Source organism: Indicator indicator, chromosome 1 (genome assembly GCF_027791375.1).
Source record: "Indicator indicator isolate 239-I01 chromosome 1, UM_Iind_1.1, whole genome shotgun sequence".
NCBI classification, from domain to species: domain Eukaryota; kingdom Metazoa; phylum Chordata; class Aves; order Piciformes; family Indicatoridae; genus Indicator; species Indicator indicator.
The window spans coordinates 74,855,817-74,883,311 of NC_072010.1; the positions used below are offsets into that span (position 1 = coordinate 74,855,817).

General features: G+C 39.7%; 1 protein-coding gene across 1 annotated transcript; it reads right to left on the reverse strand.

Annotated features, from left to right (window-relative positions):
- Positions 1 to 402: 402 nt before the first annotated feature.
- On the reverse strand, positions 403 to 25,912 carry ASMTL (acetylserotonin O-methyltransferase like). The gene is made up of 13 exons (XM_054382619.1): positions 25,820 to 25,912; positions 24,158 to 24,289; positions 22,291 to 22,338; positions 21,643 to 21,707; positions 19,640 to 19,701; positions 17,494 to 17,602; positions 11,797 to 12,223; positions 8,888 to 9,050; positions 6,977 to 7,161; positions 4,084 to 4,213; positions 2,913 to 3,056; positions 2,217 to 2,339; positions 403 to 646 (listed from the first exon to the last, which is right to left on the reverse strand). The coding sequence occupies exons 1-13, from the start codon at positions 25,910 to 25,912 to the stop codon at positions 429 to 431; spliced, it is 1,899 nt and encodes a 632-aa protein (XP_054238594.1). The 3' UTR covers positions 403 to 428.
- Between the last annotated feature and the right edge of the window lie 1,583 nt (positions 25,913 to 27,495).

Below are 27,495 nucleotides of genomic sequence, written 5' to 3' on the forward strand. Positions count from 1 at the left end.
TAATTTTTCTTTTTCATTTCTGATAAAAATTAGCAGAAACAACAAAATACACTGCAGAGGAAGAATTCTCTTTAATTTTAAGGTCCAAGAAAAGTAAGGTATTTATCTGGGTCATAAAAGCTTGTAGCTTTAACTTGCCATGCTATACAGCTATGTCAAGTCTAAGTTTAATGTGGTCTGCAAACTAGACAAAAGAACTGGACATGAAGGTATTTAACACATAGAAGTTTCAGCCTGCTCCAGACACTTTCAAATGTCTAGAACTCAGTCTTGCAGAAGCTGCAGTACAACTTTTATTCAAGGTCGGTAACATTAGCGCTTCAGATAAAGGGTCAAAATGATCCTAACTGACAATACAGGCTGGCTGACTGTAGGTACATTGCACAAGTGTTGTAAAAACTCAGCATCCCAGTTTGCTTTTGGGCACACTATGGTGACAGATCCTTCTTGAAGCCCAAAACAGCATCTACTAAGTTTCCTGTGATCTTAATTTGTACATTTGTGAATCTGTATTTCTCCAGTAGCTGTATATATTCTGAGCCACTTCTCTGCTTGCCTTCAGTCATGCTAAGGGACTGCAGTACAGCTCTAGGAGGATGCATCTTCTGTTCGTCAAGCACAATTTCTGCCACTAGCAGGGCACTTCCTGCATTTCCAAAACAACAAAAAGTGGTTCAGTAAAGTTCTGTTCAGAAATGGTTAGAGAGGCCCCTCAGACTGGTGTTTTAGTGGTCTTTATTCATCAGTGACACAATTTGACTTTCAATACTCTCTTCCTGGAAGCAACCATGTAATTGTTAAAAGGAAGGAGGAGTTTAGACCACAGTATCTTCACTTCACTTCAATGATGTTCAGATGGCTTCCTGACTCCTGCTCTTAAAGTCATTCTTTTTTCCATTTGAACCAAACAACTCCTTTAAGCCATCTGTTGTATCCCAATCTTTGCATAAAATTAACTCACCCACAATTTTCTTTCATAATTTATAGAACATTGTACTTTATGGCTTAGATCTAATTTTGAATGCTCTATGAAGGAAACCACAGCTACAACGAATTCTGTTGGATTAAGGAATCAGCTGATTTTAGCAGTCAGGATTTTCCATTTTTTGTCTTCTCCTTTGATCTTTAATGCTGTCTAAATATGAGTGAACAGTTTGCCCTGGCAGCCAAAAGGGCCAATGGTATCTAGGGTGCAGCAAGCACAGCACAGCTAGCCAGTTGAGTGAGGTGACTGTCCCACTTGGCACTGCACCACTGCAGCCCTACCTCAAGTACTGTGTACAGTTTCAGGTGCCTTGATGTAACAAGGACATGAAACTATTAAGAGTGTGTCTAGAAGATGGTGACCGAGATCATGGAAGGCCTCGAAAGCAAGTTGAGGAGCAGCTGAGGCCACTTGGTTTCTTCAGCTTGGAGAAGAGAAGCCTAAGGAAAGACCTTCCAACCATCTACAACTTCCTCAAGAGGGGCAACCAAGGAGGAGATGCTGATCTCTTCCCTGGTGACCAGTGATAGGACATGTGGAAATAGGAGATGGAATAAAACTGCATTAGGGGAAATTCAGATTGGACATTAGGAAAAAGGTTCTTCACTGAGATGGTAGTTGGTCACTAGGAAGAGGTTCCCCAAGGAAATGGTCACAGCACCTAGCCTGTATGAGTTCAAGGAGCATGTGGATAACGCTTTTAATCATATGGTTTAGTTTTAGGAAGTCCTGTGAGGAGCATGAAGTTGGACTCATTGATCCTTACAGGTCCTTTACAACTCAAGATATTCTATAATTCTATGATTCAAATGTAGAAGAAAGCAGAAGACCTTTCTCATGAAATCTGTGCATAAAGTAGTGCTGAACTAGAATTTACCATGTTCTGAGACAGCAAAGTGAGAGCAAAACAAACTGCTTCTTCATTAACCTGAAGGAGCTCTAGTTAGACTATTTTTTGTATAAGCACATACTTAGTTATTTGATGATATAGGGCTTACAGGGGATAACATAGTTGTACATGAAACCTTCAACTATAATAAGGGCTTATTTTATATAGTTTTATTAGCAGCTCTGCTTGCCCTTTTTTTTTTTTCCATAGCAGATGTTACCATAATGCCAACACAGACATTCAAGCAAAGGCTACCATGATCAGACAGAAAAATATGCTTTTATAATATGTGTATTAATATGCACCTTTAAGCTACAAGATAAAAAAAAAAAAAAAACTTACCTGGTTTGCAAACAGCTGATATCTTGCTTAACAGAACATGTATCTTTTCATCAGGCCAGTCATGAAGAATACGGGAAAGGATATAAAGATCTGCTTCTGGAATGTTATCCTTGAAGAAGTCACCTGTTGGAAAGCAGAGCTACTACATTCCTAGAGAAACCACAGAGATCACCCCTACAAAATTAAATGAAAAATACTGCGGAGGAGGTAGGAGCTTCAGCAGAGGTAATGAAAGAAACAAGAATGAACAGGTATAGGTATGCACTGATTTGCAGATAAAGAAAGCATAGTTAAAGAGAAGTGCAGATCACAGGTAAGAATTCTGTAACACAAAAATAGAGAGAAAGCCTAAAACAAGGAAGAAGACATTGAAGCAATTTGTAGCTACCATGTTCATCTTGCCTAGGAAAGAAAAGCCTAAGACAAGAACATGCAGCCTCTACTCCCAGTGGTACTCAAAAACTACTAATTTATACGTCCTTATTTATCCACATTCTGCAACCATAGCCAAGTTGTTTTTATCTCCACAAGCCTGAGAAATACAATGCCCCTGTTTAGCATGGATGGGTCTACATTACCTTGTACTAAGACACACCTGTAGGGCTGGAGCAGGATAGCACACCATTTTCTGCAGCAAGAGCCCCCCTGTGCTCCAGGATAACAGAAATAAGACAAAAGATCATGTGTGACATTTACCTGATATGTACGTCACTGAAGCTGTGTGTTGTCCTGAAGGCTGGAAGTTAGAGGTGTTTGCAATGACCTCCGGAAGGTCAAATACTGTGACCTTGAGATCTGGGTATATTTGTACTAATTCATGAGCCAGGGCTCCAGTGCAACCTGTTGGAAGTGCAAAAAAGTCAAATCAAGTCTTTTCCCCCAGCATTTGCAGACATTTTTAAAGGCAAGGTTGTACATGGCATTAAAATAAACATCAAAGAGAATTAGAGGTACACAGCTCAATGCTTAACATGACCATTTCCTGGTGGATAAAGCAATACTTTCAAGCTTGGGGAACACAGGCACAACTCCTTACTATCATGGAATTGTTAATAGGACTTTTGATACAAATACCACAGGGTTTTTTTAGAGCTAGAAGAACAGGAATGAAAGGGCAAGGACATGTGGTTTGGGCATGAAGAGCACTAGAACTATCTACCATTTATGACACATTGACAGAAGTTTGACAAATACTTTCTGGCATGGTGAAGGATAGGGATGGTAAATTCTTGGAGTCTCCGCACAAATGGTAAAGGTTGCACCACCAGTATTGTGTTAATTCCTCTGACATGCCATCCCACCTCCCCAGGCACTAAGTGATCTTTCTTCAGTGGATCTTTCCCTGTGTAGTAACACTTACTCTGTATAACTCAAAGCACAGGGCAAGAAAGGACACTAACCAAAAGTACTGTCATTGGTCTTCAACATTTGGTGGTCCTCTCAGATATTAATAACTGACACCATACACAAAAGGAACCAATTCTAAAAGAATCAAAAAACTTCATACTCTAGCAGTGCAGCATGTCAAGTCTGACACTCCAATATAGAGGGACTTTTGAAAGTCTTGGACATGCTAAAGGACATCAACAGCACATTTAAAATGAAGCTCAAGCCCAATATTCTATTAGCTGAGCCACAAACCATCTTGTTTTCCGAGTTGAGCTGTGTCAGTATGCAACTGATTGTGGCAAACAGTCGCTTATTTCAAATTACTCAGATACCATTTAGGTAACTCTGCTTTCAGTTAACTGCACTCAGTCCTTTTATTCTAATGTTACAATACCAGAATACCAGAAGAATAACATACATAGAACTGAAATAAAACTTCTCCCTTCAATTTGTATACAAGTGCAATTACAAGTAATACCTCCTAAATCACAAGCAGTTTTAAACTGTGAAAGATCAAATGCTGTAGCCACGTCTCTTGCTGTCAGGTGGGCAATGCTGTGCATGGCAGCCATAAAACGTTGCTTTACCTCCTGGCTGTGATAATACTCCTAAAAAGGAAAAAAAACCAAAAACAAAACAACACCCCAAGTTTATTTTCATTATGTAACTAAAAGTATGTAGAACCAAGGCAGTAGGTGCACACCATTAACATTAGAATGCTGACATTAGAACATCAGTTAAAAGTGCCATTGACTAGTGGCTCATCCAAGTCCTTTGCTGTTTCACTCTAGTATAAGCAAATTTTAGGATCCTGTCCAAAGTACTGATCACAGACACATTTTGCAGTATGTCTCAAAGGACATACATTTGACTTATTTGAACCTGGTTGAGTCCTTGGTAATGTCCCAGGGGCTATTAAATTCAGCGCTTCTGCACACTGAAGGTAGGGCAGTCTAACAGGAAGAAGGAGTAACCTAGAAAGTGTTTTTAAAGAAATGCTGTACCATTGATACACCTTTACTAACCCATCTGCTCCACAGCAAAGTTATCTCCAGACTTTAAACTGTTTGAAAGGAAAGAATTGTTTCTTTTGGTCTCCTAACTGTTCTTCCTTCATCTTGATATACTCACAAATTACTTTCATTTAATTCTGACATTTATTCTCCCATAATAGGAAAATAAGTAGATGACTGAGCCATAAGCTTAAACAAGCTCATGCTGTGGGTGTTTTTCATTAGGTGAAATGAAAGCATTCAGTACTAGAATGTCATGCTTTTACCTCGGAAACAAAACTTATGCATGAATGTCTCTATGTATCCCTTTCTTACAGACTTAATCAGTTATGTCTGGCTTTACAGCTACCACGAAGCAGAAGTATCTCTAGTGGTATGCAGAGTGCCATAGGCAGCCCATATTGGACATATTATCCTGTATGCATATGGAACCCAGGCCTGAACTGGTCATGACGTCTGCCACAAGCATCACCCCAGCAAACTCAAGTTGGTAATCCAGATATTTAAGAACGGGTGAGATCCAGTTCACCTACATTCAAACAACTAGCACACAAATGTAAGCATCTACTGCAGGATCTCTCCTAATGCAAAGTATCTAAACTCCCTTTAAAATGCCTGTAAAGGATTCCTAAAGGAGATTCTAGCACCAGTAATCTACATACTAACATTAAGCTAACAGGAACTCAGGTCTTCAAAAGCCCTTATTTTCTTCCACCAACTGTAAATGAGGGCTGTAGCTTTAGGAGACTGCCTTCATCAGCACCTAGAAATTAAGTACAAATTAAGAACCTCAGAATGAACTCTGAAGTTCAATTTAAGCCAGCATTGCTGTCAGAGATAATGTCTGTCCTGGTCACTTTAACTAGCCCTCTCCTTAAAACGCACAAATATTTTGACCCCAGCATGCTTCCGAGGTGGACAAATAACAAGTTAGGCTAGTTACAACTCTATGTGATTCTCTAGTATGAACACATCCATCTGGGCTACCATCGGAAAAGAAATGCTACAGAGATGGAAACAGATGGAAGAAAAGATTCATAGAATCAGTCAGGGTTGGAAGGGACCACAAGGATCATCTAGTTCCAACACCTCTGCCATGGGCAGGGACACCTCACTGATCAGGCTGGCCTGAGCCTCATCCAGCCTGGCCTTAAACACCTCCAGGGATGAGGATGCAACCACCTCCCTGGACAACCCATTCCAGGCTCTCACCACTCTCATGGTGAAGAACTTCTTCCTCACGTCCAGTCTGAATCTCCCCACTTCCACCTTTATTCCATTCCCCCTAGTCCTATCACCACCTGATATCCTAAAAAGTCCCTCCCCAGCTTTCTTGTAGGCCCCCTTCAGATACTGGAAGGCCACAATAAGGTCACCTCAGAGCCTTCTCTTCTCCAGACTGAACAGCCCCAACTCTTTCAGTCTGTCCTCATAGGAGAGGTGCTCCAGCCCTCTGATCATCCTGGTGGCCCTTCTCTGGACATGTTCCAGCATGTTCATATCCCTCTTGTAATATGGGCTCCAGAACTGGATGCAGTACTCCAGGTGGGGTCTCACCAGAGTAGAGGGAGAGAATCACTTCCCTTGACCTGCTGGCCACACTTCTCTTGATGCAGCCCAGGATCTGGTTGGCTTTCTGGGCTGCAAGTGCACTTTGACAGCTCATGTTGAGCTTCTCGTTCACCAGCACCCCCAAGTCCCTCTCCTCAGGGCTGCTTTCCAGCCAGTCACTGCCCAGCCTGTATTTGTGCTTGGGATTGCCTTGACTCAGATGCAGGACCTTGCACTTGGTCTTGTTGAACCTCATGAGGTTGGCTTGTGCCCACCTCTCCAGCCTGTCAAGGTCCCTCTGGATGGCATCCCTTAGATTACAGTTCTTACCACAAGTACATACTGGCTTGAATCATATACAAAACTACAAACCTTCATAGAAAGGACTGGATCTCTTCTCCACTGCATCAACACAAAGCAACGTTGAAAACAGCTTTGATTATGTAACACAGATTAAACCGGATGGACATCAGTTATTGGCATCCAATATGTAAGGAGTACATGTGTGATAAGATGTTATCTGGTTTTATAAAAAGGCCACATAAATGTAAATGGCTGTTCTGAGAGCTGGATGGGCAACACTTTAGCCAGAGAATTTTCATCAGCACTTGAAATTCCCAGTACATGCTGGGATTGCTCCAGCACTTTAGACACTCAAGTTGAAGGTAAGACAAGTCTGTGACTAGTGAGTTATGTTTCTACTATTTCTCAGATTGACCAGCTTTCTCAGCTCGGTCTCCCATTTGCTCCTGGGTCAGTTCTGGACTCCTCACAGCTAGTTTTGATAGTAGTAAGAGTTTACATTACCTTAAATAAATCATCTTCTTTCTTTCCAAAGGCTTGATGGCTCTGCCTGCTGCCTTCTTTGACAGCAGACTCCAAATTTGTGAAGAGAGGCCAAAGGTGGTCATTAGAGTGGATAATATAACCATGAACTGAGTATTCACCATCTGAGGTCAGGTAGGTGTTTGCTGAATCTGTATTACTGTAACCTTATGGGAAGAAACCAGTTGTAATGAGCTTTGTTTCAGTATTTACCACTGTCATTTAAAATCCAAAGGCATGTTTTCCTGCATAGCTGTTAAATAGCTAGCAAATCCTGATTTTAGGATTATATATTTTTACTGGAGAGATTTCTATGAATAATTCTAAAGGTCTTCTCATTCTTAAAGGAGCAAGTACTTTGTTTATAAAAAGAACTGAGATGCTGGAAGATATAGATAAGCACTGATTTTAAGTATCTTTTAAAGCAGATACTTCAGACACCTAATACTCATGGAAGAATATTATTAGAAGCTCCTCATTCTGGACTGCATTTTTATTTAGATTAGGACTTCTTCTTCCTTCGATTTCATGCTTGTTAAAGGCATGTTTTGCCTTTAAGATATTGTCCTTGGTCTTGTCCTCTAACAGACCTGAAAACCTTCTTTATTTCCTTTTATTGGCACTTGACTGCTTCAAATCAAACAATGTAAATGATGCATATGGAAACTTGTAACTACATAGTGCAGACTAAAAAAATTAGTCCCACTACTGACTTTCTCACCAACATACAACTTCAAGTACTGTTCCAGTCCAGAGAGATGCATACATTCTGGAGCTCTCCTGTTTCTCTGCTGAAGATTGCAACTCTGTGTTGCTGCAGCAGGAAATGGAATTTGGTCCTTATTTCTGATAGAATCATAGAATTATTTAGGTTGAAAAGGACCCTTGAGATCATCCAGTCCAATCATTAACCCACTACTGCCACGTTCACCAGTAAACCATGTCACTAAGCACCACACTTACATGCCTTTTAAATAGCTCCAGGGATGGCGACTCAATCACTTCCCTGGGCAGCCTGTTCCAGTGCTTTACAACCCCTTTTGTGAAGAATTTTTAACTCATACTCAATTTAAACCCTCCCCTGGTGCAACCTGGGGCTGTTTCCCTCTTGTCTTATCACTTGTTACTTCGAAGAACAGACTGACACACACCTCACTACAACCTCCTTCAAGGGAGTTGTAGAGATCGATAAAGGTCTTCCCTCGGTATCTTTGCTCCCTCCTGGTAAACTGGGGTTGCTCCTCCTAAGATCCTTCACCAGCTTTGCTGCCCTCCTCTAGATACACTCCAGCACCTTCATGTTTTTCTTGTTGTGTGTATGATCCCAAAACTGTAGACAGTACTCAAGGTGTGGCCCCACCAGTGTTGTATATATGGGGAAAATCACTTCCCTCCCTAGTCCTGCTGGCCAGGATGCCACTGGCATTCTTGGCCACCTGGGCACACTGCCAGCTCATAGTCAACTACCTGTTGATCGATACCCCCTGTTCTCTTCCATTGGGAAGCTTTCCAGCCCCTCTTCCTCAAGGCTGTAGTGATGCAGAGGGTTACTACGACCCAAGTGCAAATGGTACGTCTAAGTTACTATGCTGCCCCCTAACACTGCCCACAAAACTTTTTCTTAGAAATCTGGTCAATACTATGTCCAGAATGCAAAAGCAATCTAAGGATTCCTCAAAGGAGATCTGAATGTGTTAATTAGATTAAAGCCTGCCCCCAAATGAAACAATTCCAGCTACTAAGCTGGAAGCAAAAGAGCACCAATCCATTCCCCTTTCCCACAAATCCAAGTTACCCCCAAGATCAAGTCAGACTCTGCAACCTTCAAAGCACCTCTTCCAGTTCTTCATGTCTTTCAGTATTACACAGTTGAAGGGAAGAGAAATTAGTCACCTTGTGGTGTTTTCTCCAGTAATCCAAGAGCAGCACATGCATCAAGGAGTCTTTCCATTTCACACACAGAGGCTGCAGCCTCATTTGCAATATCCACAGCATTCAGTGGTCCTTTATCTTTCAGATGATCAAATATTTTCAGTTTAGAGGCTACAAACAGAGCCTACACATAAGCAAAAAAATCAATCATTAATTATTAGAAGAGCATGCTGATTTTAAAAGACTTAACAAGAAACAAAATAAGTTTACCTTTTGCCCAGAATTATCCTACACAATTACTGAAAGCGCACCATGGTTTAACAAAACTAAAAATGCTATGATACATTTCCTTCCCTTTCAGAGGGTTTCACTATCCTAGTCAAGTAACAGAATTTTGCACAAAGGTGTTTGGGAGAGAGGGAACTCAAAATGTTCTGGGACATAGTCTACAGACTTTAAATTTGATTCAGCCAAAACATAAGGAACTGGAGAGTTCCACTAAGGCACTGTAACAGCTTCAGCTGCTATAATACTGGTCTTTGATTAATAAAAAATAAAGAGAAAAAAAGCACCTTCAGAGCACAACTGGACTACATGCACACCCTAATGGGACATGTACAGGTGGAATGGGAAAAAGACAACAGCTAGTGCCTCATGGTGAAGAAAATCTCATAGGCAATGCAGCTGTCTAAGCTGAAAAACTTAACTGACCTTGTACAAATATGCTAACCAAACCAGAAAGTTAGTGAGATGTGGTAATATATACTTCTCAATTTGAAATTAATTTGCAATTCTGCAGTTTAAGTATTCTGAACCAGTTAAAACACCTAAACCTGAGGATCTTTTGCAGACCACAAGAGTGGAAACATACACAGCAATCACAGAATCCAGTTCTTAGCAACTGCAGGCAAATATAATGTACATAAAAAAATCAAAGACAATCAAAGAAAAAATGGATTGACATTCTGATTAATAAAAATAAAATGGAGAAAAATAAGGTCTACTACTATGTGTCTATATATTTTATCATCTTCATTCTCTTTTTACAGCTTCCTTTGTCATTCTACTAAGAACACATAGCTGGGATTTACTGCAGTCCAGGCTTTCACAATACTGAGCTGAATGCAATTATGCTGCAACCATTCAGATTCAAAGACTTGCTCAATCTTTGGATTGGTATCACCTGGAAACTCTAAGAACAGGAATGAGAAAGGTGAGAAGAAGGGTTAAAAACTTAGCTGATCCAAATCACTGTCTGCCATTCTGTAATTCTCAGTTACAGAGGGGGAGAAAAAGGAAAAATAAAAAAAATCAAAGAAGAAACCTCAAAAGTCCAAGTATGTATCAGACTATGCAAATTCAGAACATACTCAGTTTGAGAAACTACAATCTAGCCCTGGTTTCCTCCTGTTCTGCAACAGTCAGAGTAAAACAGGCACCATCATCTTCGCCTGCAGGAAGTCCTTGAAACAACACTCAAGGATCAAAGTGAAATAGAACTCAGGAGCTTTCGTGAAATTAAATATTTTTGTGCTCTTATCCCTATTCTACCAGTGGAGAGGTGATCTGGTTTGTCAGATCACAGAAAGCACTCACTGAAACTATTACTTTATGTTATGAAGATACAGGCCTGAGGAAAAAAATTACCACTAGTTCAACATAAAACTAAGCACTTCTTACTATGACTTTACACTGGATTAGTGGGAAAAGAAAGCTTCTGCTTCTCTTTATAGCCCCCACTATTTCACTGCACAAAACAGATTTCAGCACCACATCACTGTTAACAGTGTAGATAATGTGTCACACAAAATGCTGATGTTTCTCCAAATTCATATTTTTTAAGCTGAAGAAATACTAAGCATCATCTTACCCATTTGAATACATGAGAACTCACTCCCTATGGACACATGAGGAAGTTTGCAAATACAGCAATCTGAAGGCTACTTTTATTTCAATTATTTCAATATTGCTTTGCAAGCCTGCAAGCAGCACGCAGATTAACAGTGACCACACTGTGGTTTTCCTTCAGATCAAAGTACAACTTTCTGCCCATTCAGCAAAACTATTGATTACTGTCTTATGTGTTTCCCTTCACTCCCTCTCAAAATTTTATATCTTTAGTTCTATGTTTGTCGTTTCAAAGCCACTTTAACAGCATTTTCACCTCCTCTTAAAACATGAGTAACTTGACAGGAGATCACTGACCTATTTGAATGATTTGTGTTCATTTCTCCTTCACCTTTTTCACTATTCACTTCACTATGTTGTAGCACTTAAGATGTCCAGCTACTTATTTCCCATCATACTTGGCTGCTACACACACTGCTTTGTAAGCTGTTATGTGTATGTCTACAACAGATACCACATGGAGACTATCAGCTAAACGTACCTGGAACATGAAATAAGGTTTTTAAAAAAACCAAAACATCTCCATTAAAAGGGAACAATAAAATTAAGATCTTCCACAGAATTCTAATACCATGCATTAAAAGTTAGAACAGAAATACAGTATATGCAATTCTTGTCATAGTTTTAAGTCAGATAACCATATTAAATGCTTTCTTTACAGAGTATGTAAAGATAATTTCCTACTTAATTGTGCTCCTGTGATCAGTAAAAAAAAAAAAAAAAAAAAGAAAACCCCAACAAACCAACCCTTCTTTCCTATAAACAAAAGAGACAAAATTCTGTATCAGATAACTGAAATGTCATAAAACAGATTAAGAGCAAACACAGAACCCCCCCAATATTTGTACTGCAGCAGAAGTTTCAGCTGTCTTCAACTCTCTGGTACATCAATGGTCCTTTTATTCTAATTATTAATACATTCTTACACCAGTTCAAGTATTGCACATTACCTTTTTATTGAAGTACAATGAAATAATCATCTCAGTCAACAATGTAATGAGTGGTTTTATTTTTTCCCTTACCTTTGAAGCTCTAAAACCATCCATCAGCTCTACAATTTTAGGTGGAAGTTTTGCTGCACTTTTTGACACTCCATTTTGATTTTCCAAAGGTAGCACAAAACCAGTTCTGCCACTAGAACTGTTCTTAGAGTTGTAAATAGCTCCTAAGGAACACACCCCACTGCTGCCCAAATTATTAGCACCTTTGTGCTCTGTGAAATTTGCAGATTCACTTTCTCCATCACTTAGGTTCTCAAAAGTGTCCACAGAAGGGATAGAGTCATACTTCTTATGCTGTATATTATGTTTAGGGGGTGGACAGTACAATTCTGCTAGTTTCTTGCAGAAGTGATTCAGGGGGAATCCCACCACATTCAAGAAGTCTCCATGGACATACTCAACTAACATTCCACCAAGGGCCTGGATTCCATATCCACCAGCCTTGTCCCTGGGGGAGAAAAAGCAAAACCAACAAAGGTAAAGGTAGCACAGAAAATAAATTATCCACCAGTACTGCAGAGTCAGGAATCTTTATTCCTTCATGTACTAAAATCAGAGGCAGACTAAATCTACTAGTTAGGCCAAACACTTCAATTTATAAATCACATGATAAATATAAACATCAGCATTTCTACTAAGGGTAAGCAGCCTAAGGTCTTTATGCTTCAGACAATCCAAGACCCATAGTCACCTAAGAAGGAGGTACATCAGTTGACTATAGTCAAATTGTGTTGACACAACATTGCTACTCAATCACTCAGCTGCATAGTGACCTTTGCTCTGTCCCGCAAGAGGCTGAAGGACATTTAGGGATACAACAGCTCCAAAACGAGCTCACACTGAAGAAGACACTTCAGAACTCAACTACTGTAGTATGTCTGGCAGATTTTAGTCACAGCAATACCCAAAATGAGGATCAAGTAGATAGGACTTTCCTGGGGAGGAACAATCCATTCAAATACAAAATCTAGTACCATCCCATTTGGTGCTACATAATTATTGTATAACCATCTGAGATATAGTAGGGTTGTGGTTCACAACACTGTGCTCTTAGATGTCAGGGCAATACTAGTAATTTGGCACAGGAATGTATTTTCACAGGAGTAACTTTGGGAATCCAATTTGTTTTTAGGTGTAATTAAGCAAATTCCACTGTGTGGAATGTAATTGCATACAGGCAGATAAGCTGCAATAGATCAACAATCTTACCATTCAGATTTAAGAAAGAAGGTCGTTAGAAGTATGCTTACTACATGATAACACAAGAATCTGAAAGCCTAAGTCAGCAAGCTTTGAAACCAAAGGTCAGTCAGTCTCCAATCTATTAACTTCAGGTAGAATGGAATTACAAATACTACGTGTAAAAGAAGGCTATTACACAAAAAAGATAGATTTTTTATCTTCTGATTTTATCGGAAGATTTTATCTTCTGATTTTATCAGCTTTTCACATTTTTAGAACTTATTCATGGATTCCTTTTGCAATAGTCTCCCCAAGAGAAATGGAGGAATCAGCATCTCAGCAAATGTAATTTTTGTATTACTATAAACCAGGGAACAGGGCTTTTTCTTTAATCTTGCATTTTAAGCACCACTGTGTAGCTTTGTCATTGTTTAAATTATTCCTTCTTTTATAACATACTTAAGACTTACGCCATCTAAATCAGGAATATTGTAATGATTAAAAAGGTATTTTCATTTTTAAATGAAGTAACAGTCCAACAGGATGCAGTTATTCTGGTATATGTTGAGCGGGCAACAAAAACACTGTAACTATCAAAAGCAGTGATATCATAGTCCCAACAAGGACAGTAACACAATTGGCCACCTTTTTTTTGTTATATTGAACTTTATATTCTGACATTGGATCTTGAGTAGGATTCTCTACTTCTAATCCGAAAGTGTAATGCTGTGTAGTTAGTTCCATTGATTTTTCAACAAGTGTCTTCCATGCTAAACCCCAGAACGTACCAGTACTTACATAGCTCTCAAAACCAGCTCTGGCTATTCTGAATGGCTTCTGTAACTGGATACTTTTATTAGCATAGCACTAACTTTAAGATCTAATTTATAAGACTAGGCACAGCATCAGCTAATTTGCATTATAATAAAAAACCCCCCAAACTCATTTTAAAGACTTTTTGACAGTAAGATCACTGCTGCCAGCAAACCATTTTTAATTAACAGCCTGTTGAAAGGGATACCTTTCAGTAGGAATGTGTGCAAAATACACTTATTAAAAACAAATAACCTCAAAGTCAACAAACCCACACAAAATACAGCAGCAATGTCTGCAACATCTATTTTAAAAAAAACCCATGAACAACCAAACCTACACACAATGTGATGGGAAAGAGCTGTAACTCTTGAAGAGCACATCCTTTATTAGCTGTAGAACTTTAACTTTATTCATGCCATAAAATAGTATATACATGTATACAATATCTAAATTGTCCAATGCAGAGCCAATGATCAAATAAATCACTGTTGCACTAACAAGAACTACTGGTCTGACAAATGGAGAGGCTTGGTTGGGTTTTAGGTAGATTTTCAAAGGCAAGAATATGTGTATGACAGTTGTATACGTGCCTTGGTCCATACAGTTGCATTAGTAGAAGTACAGACAAATATTAGCTACATTAGACAGAGTCCAACTGAGCTTATGACTGGGATTCACTATTAGAAAGATATAAACACACCACTGACAAAATTCACCTTTACTGAAGCACCATTTAAAATTCATTAGAAACTGTGCACTAATTTCTTGCATCAACTACTAGTTAGTTGACTGGCTACCCAAACTTAGGTATCTTCACATATCTACAGATCAGATAAGTCCCACCTTTAGTTCCTTTAAATATGAACTTAGTGCTTTCATAGAGGAGAGAGACTGGCGTGACAGAGGTAAGAAGAAGCAAAAGTTGGTCACCTCTCCCTGGGGAAGGGCAACAGCTAGATGTTCAGTCAGCATATACACATCATGGAATCAGTCAGAAATGCATTTCCATTTGCACAGGAACTTGCCAAGAAGCAGAGGAATAGATGGGTACAAGAAAAAGACTTACTAGTGAGTTCTGGTGAATGAAGAACAACTATTTTATACAGAGGAGTCAACTGTAGCAATATGGTAGATTAAAAAACAAGATTCAAATTTAATTCTAGTATAAGCACAATATAGCTCCCCTTACTTCTGTAATCCTGCACCTGGAAGATTTTTGCTTTTATTCTCTAAGAGCTGATAACCTCAAGCTATCCATGAGCTAATTTGTGCTGGGAGACTGTTATTATTTGCAAAATCTAGAAGATGTATTTGCTATAGGAAGTAACTCTTGAGAAAAATTATACAAGGGAAGAAAGTTAATAATTTATCTTCTACATTTTATTACTTCAGTGTTAAGTCTGAAACTGTAGAGCTCCAAACTCTGTAATCTCCTCTTTCCCAGTACAGTAGGGGCCTTCGGTTTCACTGACACTATTTAGAGCAGAGGTACCAAGACCCACAGAGGGTCTTCAGACCGCAAGTTGTGCGCAGAGACAGAGGTGGAAGTTTACAAGGGAAAGATTACAGAATAAAAAGCTGGGTCAAAGAGGCTGGCAGAAACCAAGTCTATTCACTACACAAGCCCAAAACAGTCAGGATTACTGTGGTCCAGCCCTCTTTCTACAGAGTCAGAAAATAAGAAAGACAGCAGGCAGAATATCCTTGTTTGGGAAGAGGGATATGAATGAAACATAAAAGGGAAAGGCCAACTTTTCTGCAGCCAAAATTTTTGAGGGTTTTACAGCCTCATCACTGTCTACCTTGAGACAGTGCTTTCTCTCCTTCCTTATTCATACCTTAAGTCAGCTATATATTTCTAGAATTAGTCCCCCTGTCCCCAGTGACTGGCTTTTAAAATAGTGTATACTGATTTTGTCCTTTCTATCTAAAGAACTCAATCCAATCCTCAACAGCACAAGAGAGTAAATAAGCAAATGGTCATTTTAACTGCAGTAGGTTTTAGAAAAACCTGTATGCACATAAATCTGCAATCATTATGGGTAGCCATGGAGAAGGGAACAAATCACCCAAACACCATCAACCAACCAAAGAAAAAAAACAAGAAAGACTTCTCCTTACTGTTTCGCAGAATTTATAGGAAGCTTTATTTATATTTCGTTTTCAAGGCCAGAGCAAGTGCTTTTTATCCTTGATTATTTGAGTGAAGACTGATTTGCTTCTGCTCCAGAGACTACAGAAATACATTCTCTGAACCTCTGGTTCCTAAGAAACTCCTGCTGTCACACACCCTGTTCAGCAGAATCAACAGAATTACTCAGCACTGCTTATGAGCCGTTTTCCTGCAGCACAACACTGCTAAAGTGTATTTTCTTACAGAGGATATAATTGGAATACTCCAAAATACTTTTCAACCTGTTGTACTTAAAAAATCCATGGTCATTTCTCCTTCAAATTGCAACTTCATGATCAGCTGCATACCAAAGATCACCCTCCAAAAACTTAACTAGAAACTTCTGTTATAAACTGTATTTTTGCCAAAACATTATTCTCTGCATAATCCAGTTTAAAGTTTAACTTCGGTGTCTTTAACAAGCTGGGACCCTTACACATTCAGAAAATATACCTCACTCACACATCACTTAAATCCAAAGTCTACAGTGATTCCTTTTTCCCCAGTAAAACATGACTGTATTGTTTTATAGCACAGATGAGTTTAAAAACCACCATGACTGATCTTCTTACAGTCAGAATTGAAGTTAAAGCCAAGAGTACAGCTCTAATCACCAGATATGCAGTCCACAGTGCTATGACCTGATTTGCCTTTACTAAGCTTCAGCTAACACAAAGGAAAGGCAAACTCCACAAAGTCACAAACATCCTCTTGTTGTCTCCAAATAAGTACTTTTTTTTTTATAGAATCATAGAATGTTAGAGGTTGGAAGGGACCTCCAGAGATCAAGTCCAACACCCCTGCCAAAGCAGGATCACCTAGGGCAGTCTGCACAGGAACGCAACCAGGCGGGTTTTGAAAAGTCTCCAGAGAAGGAGACTCCACAACAAATAATCTAGTCAATTTCATCTTAGAAGTAGTTAGGCATTCTGTTCTCATACTATTTCTTCTGTGGAATCAATACTGTCTATAAGTAACTAGCAAATTACAAGGGTAGCCATAAGCTAAGACAGTTACGGCACAGGAACACGTATAAGTTAGCTACAATAATAAGAGAAAATTAAGTTGGTGTTCCTTTCCATCACATCAATGTGATTTTGATAAAATAAACCAAGTTCTAGCTTCTTTCAATAAAGTTTTCCAATACCCTGGTCATCCAATCCTCATTCTCTTCATCTGTTATTGTAATAAGAACTATCCATTATGTTAGGTATCCAAGCTCCCTGAATGCCTCTGTTAACAGAGATAATTGTGTATCACAGGAGTGCTTGCTCTAGTCCAGAGTATTTCAACAGTCTTCACTGTTCAAATTTATTAGGGGAATAAAGAGGTAACTCACCTTCCCTGGAGGAATGATAGCTCTGGACAGGAAGAACAGAACACCCACCTTGCATCACCCATGCTGTAGTTTATTACATACACACAGCAAAATTTCTCAGAATGCAGAACAAAATGTTTTATGCTGCTGGCTACTAATGTACGCTAAGACCTACTAGGCTGTATGATATCACCCAAAGTATTGTGTGATAGCTCACGGTTTTACTTACATTGGCTCCCCACTATGAATGTACTCCCACAAGAGCTCTTCAGACAGGTCAGAAAATTTTACTTTAGTCTCTTCATAGAAATCAGTGACTTCTGTCTCTAGCTGATTATCTACAGAAAGGAAGAGGTCTTATTAGAAACGGAAACTGTAGTTTAGGGAGCGTAACATCTCAGTTTTATTTTGTATTAATTAATCAATAATTAATTACCTTTAATTAATGAATTAACTTTAATTCCCAAACAAAGCCATAAAGCTACTTACACAGATATATCCAATGACTAATAATGCTCTTTACGAATAGTCATTAACGTCACTAAAAAAGCAAAAGCTTGCGTTTTCAACCTCTTCAGTCCTGTCTTTGGGCTAACATTGATCTCCCTGTGTGAGATGCACTCTTAAACTAATAAATGATGCTTATGCAGAGCATTTTATAGAGTGCTAGCATACACATTCAGCACTGTATACAAAAAAGGCTACAGACACCCTTCTAATTTTATGACTGTTGTCAAAGAACTCTTAACACCATCTCATAGTTAAACACTTCTCTATCATAAATGAGTTAATGTGAACATGCAGCAGCATCTGCACCGCAGGTTCAGGCATCCAACAGTTCCATCAGTATCCATCAGTGTGATTTTCCTATCATCTCTCAACAAAAAAAGATTATTTCAGACTTCTTTATCTAGAATTGGTTGAAAGAAGGCCAGTGGTGCAATAAAGTACTGCACACCAGGGCATGGAACTCTGCTGCATATGGTACACTGTCAATCTGGTATCACATCAACTGGAGGCTTTTCTAAAATGAAACAGCCTTGCACAAATGAGTGGGCATGTTATGGATAATTAGTTCTCTCTACGCTTTTCTATAAATACAAAGATCAGCATCCCCTGTTACCACTGTTTTGACACGAGGGGAATTCTTGGAAGAGTAAAAAAAAAAAAAAAAAACACAGTACAGACCAATGAAAAAATACTAACCAACTGCTAATGCTGCTAGTACTAAAAAAGCATTTAGCAATCCTGATTAAATAAAAATTTCTTTCATATGAAGACAGATTACACTGTTTTTCAGTACTGTAAAAAACAAACAAAATTGATCAGCTACACTTCCATTGATTGCATCACTTGGGGGATAGATTTATGATAATTTTATTAATCCGAGTATAATGTGGCTAAAATTTGTAAACTTTAAATGAGATGTGCTGTCATCTGCCATGGAATTGAGACTACAGTTCTGTGCACTTTTACTTTCTTCCTAAACTAAGGCATTATTATTCTTGATGGATTGCTCACAAGAACCCTTGATAACATGTGGCCATTCTGGGGGTTTTTTGCAGCAGCTCTCCTTCTACTATGCTAGCATGTCAAGTATACTGGATGACTGACTATTTCTGTTAGAAGAGTTAAGAGCAACTACTCCAGTAAAGATTAAAAGCCATTAAGTGATTTTCCTGCAGAGACTATGTACAGTAAAATATCAGATAGATGACCTTTGCAGAAGTTCTACTAAAAGATTATTGGCATAATTATCAGAGCAAGGCCTTCAAATCAAAAATTCCTCAAATGATATTAATGGTACAGTTCTCATAAAAACCACTGACTTACTGTATAAATTATCTGATAAAGAGCATTGACCTATTGCTCCCTACAGTTCATTAACAGTCTGAGGCATACTCATCCCCTAAAAATGGGCTTTTAAGTTTCTGTTATTGACTGGAAAATGAAGTTACTACAGATGTTGCAACTATTTGTATTCATCGACCACTGTAAACAGAACACAGGAATAAAGATAATACAGATCAGATCCTGCTTGGCCCCACAGTCTGTAGTGACTTACTTGAATTTAATTCAGAATATTCCTAGAGTTTACAGTTGTCTTTTAATTAGTCCCACAGCCTTCAGAGAAAGTATTTCTAAAGTCCATTTTAATTGCCATTCTCCTTCCCGTGTGAAAACTGAATACAGTAAGCAGGCTGGCTCTTATGGGGGTGCTTTTAATTTATATATTTATAAGGTAATTCTCATCATGAGTATGAAGCCAATTCAGACTGATATGAAAAGTTTCATCCTGTTTCTTCACTTGTACAAGTCCTTAGGACAGTGATTTTTAATGAAAATACCAAGTTTTAATAAAATGACAGATGTACCTTTACTGCTGCAATGTATAATAGCCACTCCTGTGAAAACACTGTGCTCTTTTCCATTCAACCTGTCAGGAAAAAAGTACAGATTAATGAACAGTTTTATGAAATTTGTTATCTGCAAAAATGTTCTACATGATTATGTTACTACAGCCTGAGAAACAGACCATTATATTAACACATCACTTGATAGTTCTGACATGTATCCTTAATAAATGTATTTCATTTTATTTTTTCAATATAGGTGAAAAGATATTGGCAAAAGAAATAAACAAAAACATACTCTCAAGAGATGCAATCGCTTCAAGACTCCAAAATCTCATTTGTACCAACATCTACACACAGTCCATGGTATAAGCTTATTAACTGTACATAGAGAGAAACAACTATTTCAGATGCATAAGAAAAATCCAATCACCATAAACACTACTATTATAGGCATCTCCACTGAAAGCTGCCAATAAATAGCTAGATGATGCAAATTAGACTAAACAAGTGATAGGCAGCTAGAGGTTATGGACCTGCTTTGTCCAGATTGACCCCAGGGCTCCCAGGGCAGAGTGCAGAGGAAGAGAGCCTGATTCCCTCTTATCCCACACCCCTGGGCTCTCTCTTGTAGTGGCTCCAGAGCGCTACACTGTGGCCATTTAATTTTGAGGGCTTTAAGTTTATTAATCTAACGTGTACAGAATGTTAGCATGAGAACTTGAATCTTGGGAGACACTAATCAAGGAATAGTCTGCTAGAGATTCTGTGATCAGAAACATCTTACACCCTTACTATCCTCCACAATATTCTATATAATCAATTGCAAGATGAAACAGTATGTGAAAATTTTAACCTGACACCTTGGATTTATGCAAATATGTATCTTGTCTGCACTATTTCTTGTTCATATGTAACAAAATTAAGAGGAGTTCTAAGAAGCTAAATTTTAAGTGTATTTCATATGCATGAATAACAGACTGACATGCTGAATTTAAAAAAATGAAACAAAACACCAGAAAACAAACCCTGACCCATTTGAATGTGTTAGAAGTAGACTAAGCTCCATTACTTTAACTACTCGAACTTGGCACAATTTCAAACAAAAGCAGTCTTGAGAAATCTTGCCAAACAGAACCCTTTTAGAACCTCTTACTAATTATATATGCTGCTACCATTTAGACAAAAAAATATTTTAAAACTACTGCTTTTAAGTTAGTAACTTGCCAAAGGATAAAAAATTCAGCCCGAGTCATCAATGAAAAAATGTAAATCTAAAATCAAACTCAAAAAACTACCAAGCCACTTGCATTCACTCTTTAGGGGATGCCTGAGTTAAAACATAAACTGGTGAAACAAGCACTGCACCTCTTCCGTATTTCCTTCCTTAATCAGAAGCCCACACAGTGGATTCGTCACATCTCGCCCTTCTCAAAGGAGGTGTGTAGAATTACTTAGTTTTTGTTTCTTGAAGATTCGTTAAGCTTGTAGGGGAAAGCGTCCCTTAGGAAAAAAAGCAGCAGTCTCAAAACCCACTAGCCCACCACCCATGATGATCATTGATGGAAGTAGAATTTGCCTCCTGGGTTAGCAGAAATAAAGCAATTGTCCACGAACACGTATCACCATGTACTGTCTTGTACATGCAATATTCTTCCTTTAAATGTCAAGCCTCAATGAATTCTATGATGGTTCTGTCCTCCTTCCCATCACGATTTTTCTCTTCATCTCCCCTTCCTGTGCCAGTTGCATCATACATAGAGTCTTGTGATAAGTAACCCTGAAAACTAATTGAAGTGAAAACAAAATGATCCATTATGTCCCTGATCAGCTTCCTAAGGTTAAGGTACAAAAGCAAGTACCTGTGGGTAATGATTTTATGGTCTTTTTCAGTGGCAGAATGGGCTTACACTATTTAAAAATGACTGACATTAAAAATGATGGAGTTCTCATATACATCAAGGAATCTATACACTACCTTTTCAAACAAACAGCTTAATATCCACATATATAAAACTACAGACCTTGACAGCATCCTATAAGCATCTTGCTTATCAACTGGTTTCTCCAGGATCTCCTCATCCACAGACTAAAACAAAAAGAGAGAGTGAGTGTGTGGCTTTTTTTCCACTTTTCAGAAATTGAGCTCAGAAATTACATTGAAACCATGACTTCAGCCAGGGCTACAAATATGAGTGGACTGAATAGAGCAAGAAGAACAGATGCTTTGGTAGAGTAGGTATTTAGTGTCAAGAACATAATGAGTGCAACATTCACGGCATCCACATCCTTAACTGTTCACTGTCTTTGTGGAGATGACAAGTATAAAGCAACGCCTGCTACACGGCACAACACTGAACAGTTCATATGATCTTCTTGACAGTCAACAGTTGCCGGAGAACAGAATTTCCATTACATATTAGAGGATCAAAGGCAACACTTATGCAATAGAAGTGTCTCTGCAAAAACAGCAGCAAGACTTCTAGCACTCAAGATATCCAACAGTGCCTTTTTTAGAAAAAAAAACAACCCTACCACTCACGCCAACAAAACCTAAAAAGTTTCATCATATTGCAGGTAAAACTTCTCAGTGAAGACAACTTTCCAACTTCAAACCTAAAGATACAAGTATTTTCTTCTCGAATTATGCTAAACCACAGAAGACTTCTTACCACAATAGTGTCTGCTCCTATGACAACATCAGGTGTTCTCAAGTGTTTCTGCAAAGGCATAAAGAAAGAAGGTGTTTCTCAAAAGTGGTACAGGAATAAGCATTTTTGAACTTAAGGTAAGAAAACATAAACTTAGTGGTTTACAAATAGGGCTGTACATTGACCTGAAAGCAAGACACTGCTTCCCCTTTCACTTTCTATAGAACAGTGATTTTTACTATCACCATAAAATTGAGGGAAACAGAGGCTTGAGCAGACCATCCTCAGGTCAAAATTCTGCCTAAATTTGTTACTGATTAACAAATGCAACCAGGAAAGAACTAACTACATTCGCAAAAGTCATTCTAGTCTTCAGGGTGGCAAACAGAATTATTTTAAAGGAAGTGCCTAATATTTGGAAGCAAGGAATTTTGAGCCCTTTAGGATCATTTCACCAAGTCAGGTTTTGCTGAAGAAAACCCACAAAAAAACAACACTCCAACTTTCTTTAGCTACACTTTGCTTATTCCTCTGAAAAGGGAACACATACAGTCCATTTTGGGGAATTGAGAGGTGGGGGTATATAAAGATTTCTTGTAGCCTTTTCTTGGCTTTGAACTGTTAACTTTAAACCTCTGTCCTTACAGGTGAGGTTTGATTTACTCGCATGTTATGAGGTACATAGCCGTTACTTAACACAGCAAGACAGCACACGTGTCTTTAACAGTAATACTAGAAAGGCTGTTGATCTGCTTTAGTTGAATTAAAGCTATAATTGAAAAAAAATCCTGTATGAAGAAACATTTTGAAATCCACTGAACTAGCATAGTGTTTTGCAATGAAAGTCCAGCGTAAGGCAGTTAGTGGGGCTGGGCTTAAAATCCACTCTCCAAATGTCATACAATTCTCCGACAGTAAACCTGGATAACGATTTGTACCACTGATAATGCAGTATTTGCTTTGAAGAATGGTGACATCTGGCAACGTTGTTGGTTTCAAGTGTTTGACATTCCCTTTCTGTTACCAATATAGGCTCAACAAATATACTCCTCTCTTTCAGAGCTGTATTACTAAAAATTTATTATAGTACAATTTGTGAGACCTAATCAGCTAGACTTTAAAATAGGTTCTTGTAATGATCAGCCTTATGTGCTCAGAAAGAGTGATCTGAGTCAAGGGCAGAAGTCAAGTATGCCACTGATAGTGTAAGTTGCATTACTAACTTTGATAATACTTAGGATACAAAACAGATGCCTTGACTACAGAACATAGTATCACGCCAGCTTCTCCCTTCTTAAAATGAAATTGCTTGTTTCTTTGTCCAGAATGTTTTAAAACAGAAATTTGTGTTCCTTTTCTGCTCTGCTCTAGCATCTCTATAATCACAAATTCTGACCTATTCTCTTGCCACAACTCATCAGTTGAACTACTGTTCAGTGAAAAGCGTAGCAAAGTACTAGATTCATATTAGTGTTTTCCCATACAATCTACCTCCACAGTAAACAAATACCTGGAAGGAAAAACTGTCCAGCCACACACCTGGTTGCTGGAAGGAGCTACAAGTATCTGTCACAAGCAAGAGGTGTGCTTGCTGACAAGAGATGCAGGCCACTTCTGTTTGTGGAAAGCCCAAACTGCAGGCACAAGATGCCTTTTTTGGGGCTTGTTTAGTTTTTCCTTTGTTTTGTTGTTGTTTTGGTTTGTTTGTTATTAGGTGAGTTAATTTTGGGAAGCTATCTTTCACAAATGAGAGAAGAACATCCATTTGACTTTAGTGGAGAAAATCAATATACTCAGAGACCACCTAAGAAGTACCTGCACATTAAGTCACAGTAACAGGCAGCACTTAAAGATGAAAATCTCACAGATGAAATTGTTAGCAACTTACTACATGCATTCTGTTTGCTACTTCAAGAGCTTTCTGTTTTGCTGTTTCCACGGCATACTCATACGGGGCTGCAAATGATGACTTTTCAAGTGTTTCCTTAAACCAGGATGGAACCACTTCAAACCGCAGCCCCTGTAAAAAAGGAAAGCAATGCAACCCAGTCGTTATTAAAGGCTGCATATTAAGCAACAAAAACCCAACCACAAAAAATATCCCAACCAACAACAAAAAACATCAAAAGCCCACCGAAAAAAATGAACAAAAAAGCCCAAAGGACCCAATGCAACAGAATTTTTAAACTGCTGTTTACTTGATTTTAGTCTTAATATTTATTAAAGCCTAATCACACTAGTAATTTTGTAATTCTTTTCCTATAAAAAACTACCAGTATAAAACGTATATAAACAGACTAGTATACTACTGGATTTAAAAAAAAAATTATCTGTCCATAGCATTTTACTTGTGTGGCTGTAGCATATTTTTACAGACGCTTTACCAACGAGACTTTATGTGTCATTATACATGTGACAAACAGAAAACAAGAGCCAGTTTCTGTATGGTTTTATCAAAAAAGGAAAATCTATTCTTCCTACTTCTTGCCCATATTTACATCCATAAATTTACTGCACCCAGTTATGTTCTCATAACTTAATGCATGCTTGAACCTTGATGCATCTCTGTATCTCTGTATTTTGAAAAGAACATGCTTTCTCCCATTCAACTTCAATGTCTCCCATGAAGAACAACTACACCACAAGCAATCTAAATTAGACATAATATGCAAATGTCATTCAAAACTCCTGCAGCATGCCCAGTAAGGTCGACATATTCCTCCACAGGGGCTGAATGGTCTGAACGATGAGTTATGGCTCCCTTTGCATTTCACAAGTGCTTTTCAGAAAGAAGAGACAGATACCTTATTCCCTTGCTAGCCCTCCTTTCCTGCTCAGAATACTAATCTCATGAAGCTTTCATGTTTCAGAAGCTCAGGTCAAATTTTGAGAAATTTCAGTATTAAGTATCTAAAGTGACAGAAATGGAAGTGAGTTTTCAATCACTTCAGTCCGTTTGAAGACCTTCTAAACTTTTCTACGATATGTCAGAAGTAATTATTCTGGCATCTTTACAGCCAGAGCAAGTTGGTTTTTTTTTTTTTGTTTTTTTTTTTAATGCCACTATTTCCCCGTCAGCAGGGTACTTTAATCCGCTCTATTAAACTGATGATACACGAAACTAATGCACACGAACTTGTTTAGAGAGGAAAACTGACCAAGATGAAGTTGGATTGAAAAATAAAAAAAAATCATAGGTAAGATGAGGCGCAGCTCAGAGGGCAGAAACAAGACGGCTGTTTGGGAGCCATAAAGTCCCCAGCTCTGCATGCCGCTACCCAGGCCAGCAGCTAGGCACGGGCGCGGGTACACCCGGCCGTTATGCCGCCGCTTATGCCCAAACATAATGAACCCTGCTGATGCAGGGGGCACGGCTCGGGTTTCTGCCCACCCTGTGCCGCTAGCTCCCGTGCGCTGATAGCCTGGAGTGTCAGGAGGCTGCAGGCCCTGCGGGCCCTGCTTAACGCCAGGCAGCTGCTGCCCGCGCTCCACAGCGTAGCGCCGCCGGCCTTCCCTGCTCCGGCAAGGCGAGCCGCTCGCCCGCACTCACCACGTTGGTGAGGATCTCCTGTCGGCGCGGCGAGGCGCTGGCCAGCACCACCCTCTTGCTGACTAGCTTCCCTAGCACCGGGTTCAACACCATGGCGGCCACCGCGCCGCAGTCTCCTGCTCCGCGCAGATCTGGAGCGAAGGGGGAGGGAGAGAGGGGAGTGGTGGCGAACGCCTTATACTGCGCCGAGGCCGCGGGGCGGAGCCGGACCACAACCGTCCCGGAAAGCTGCGGAGTGCCCGCGGGGCTAAGGCGAGCGGCAACTCCCGGAACCTGGTCAGGGGAAGGGGTGGTTCAACCTTCCCGCCTCTGGTGTCCCTCGCTGCCTGTAGGCTCTGGAGGCCTCATGGAAGTGGACAATGCGGTGTCTGAAAGGTAGGGCAACTGTAATTACATTGCCTAACGAACGGCTATTGGCTTAAATGGAGTGGAAAGCACAGGCAGCCTTTGTGTCATGGGAGCCACGTTTAACACAACTCTCTTGATTCCTGAATGAATATCAGCAAAGACCCCCTCCCCCCCCCTTTTTTTTTTTTGTCCCCCTGTCAGAAGGAGCTATGATCACCTGATTTGGTGCACATTTTAGATATCCCTGTTTGGCCTTTTAAGAGTAGAAAAAGGTCAAAATAAGAACTCAGATTTATTCCCAGTAATTTACAAGTAGTATGAGGCTATGTGTTTTCTGGTATTTACTAAGAAAGTGAAATATGTACTCCAGTGTTAAAAAATATGTCCAGTCACAGAAATGGCAAATCGCATTGAATAATTGGGTCCCTTGATACCTATCTCGTGGACTGTCTGCTTCTTCGCGTGTTAATAGGGGTTGCCAAACTTAAGCCCAATAGAGATGAGAGAGTGCTGCTGTTCCATGCCCCAAGGTGCTGCCCACAGTGGGACTGAGCATGTAATTCTAGCAAGTACACACACACACTGCACCTTTGCAGTTGGACTCAATGAGGGATTTTCCAAACAAAACAATGATATGATCCTATGTACCCATGGATGCATGACAAACCACACAGAACAACACAGGCAGGCACATTCAGCATTCAGACACAAACAGCACCAAAGATCTCTATTTCCTGGCTGGTTGCTTAGGACGATCTGTTGGTGAAAAACACACCTCGCCTACCAGTCTACTGTAAGGGACCGGAAATATATATATGGTTCAACATCGTTGGGAGAATCATTTGGAGTAATCGTTTGGTACACGGGAGTTTGGCTCTTGGCCCCCTGGGGTCAAACAACGGGCTTTGAACTCGTCAGACTCCCTGGTGGGACTTAGACCCTGGGGACTCCCTGGCGGCGAAGACGGCAGAAACACCTGGGGACACAAGGGCAGGTTGTGAAGCCCTGGAGATTGCTTTAGCCGCGCGCTCAGCCGACAGGGCAGGTGGCAACTGCTTGGCGGCAAGGTGTGAAACTATAAAAGACTGCTTAGAGGATTGCTTAGGAGACTGATTGGGGGCTGCTTAGGGAGCTACTTGGGGAGCTGCTTGAGAACTGTCTGCTGGAAGAGGGGGAGGGTCACTGCCTGCCCTACCTGCGCCGCCGGCCTGTCCTGCCTCTCTGCCCTGCAGGGTGCTCTGGAGGGAGAGAGAAAGATAGCCCTCGCTGCCGCGGCCCCCTTCTGCTCCGCCTGACACAGAGAGAAAAGCTGCTGTAGGGAGAAACAG

What these genes read in the sequence shown, in the direction of transcription:
- ASMTL (XM_054382619.1), bottom strand. Translation starts at nt 25,912, where the DNA reads ATGGTGTTGAACCCGGTGCTAGGGAAGCTAGTCAGCAAGAGGGTGGTG. An exon ending in AGGAGATCCTCACCAACGTG is followed by an intron (nt 24,290 to 25,819) that starts GTGAGTGCGGGC and finishes CCTTTTTTACAG; the next exon opens with GGGCTGCGGTTTGAAGTGGT. An exon ending in TATACATTGCAGCAGTAAAG is followed by an intron (nt 17,603 to 19,639) that starts GTACATCTGTCA and finishes TCCTTTCTGTAG; the next exon opens with ATAATCAGCTAGAGACAGAA.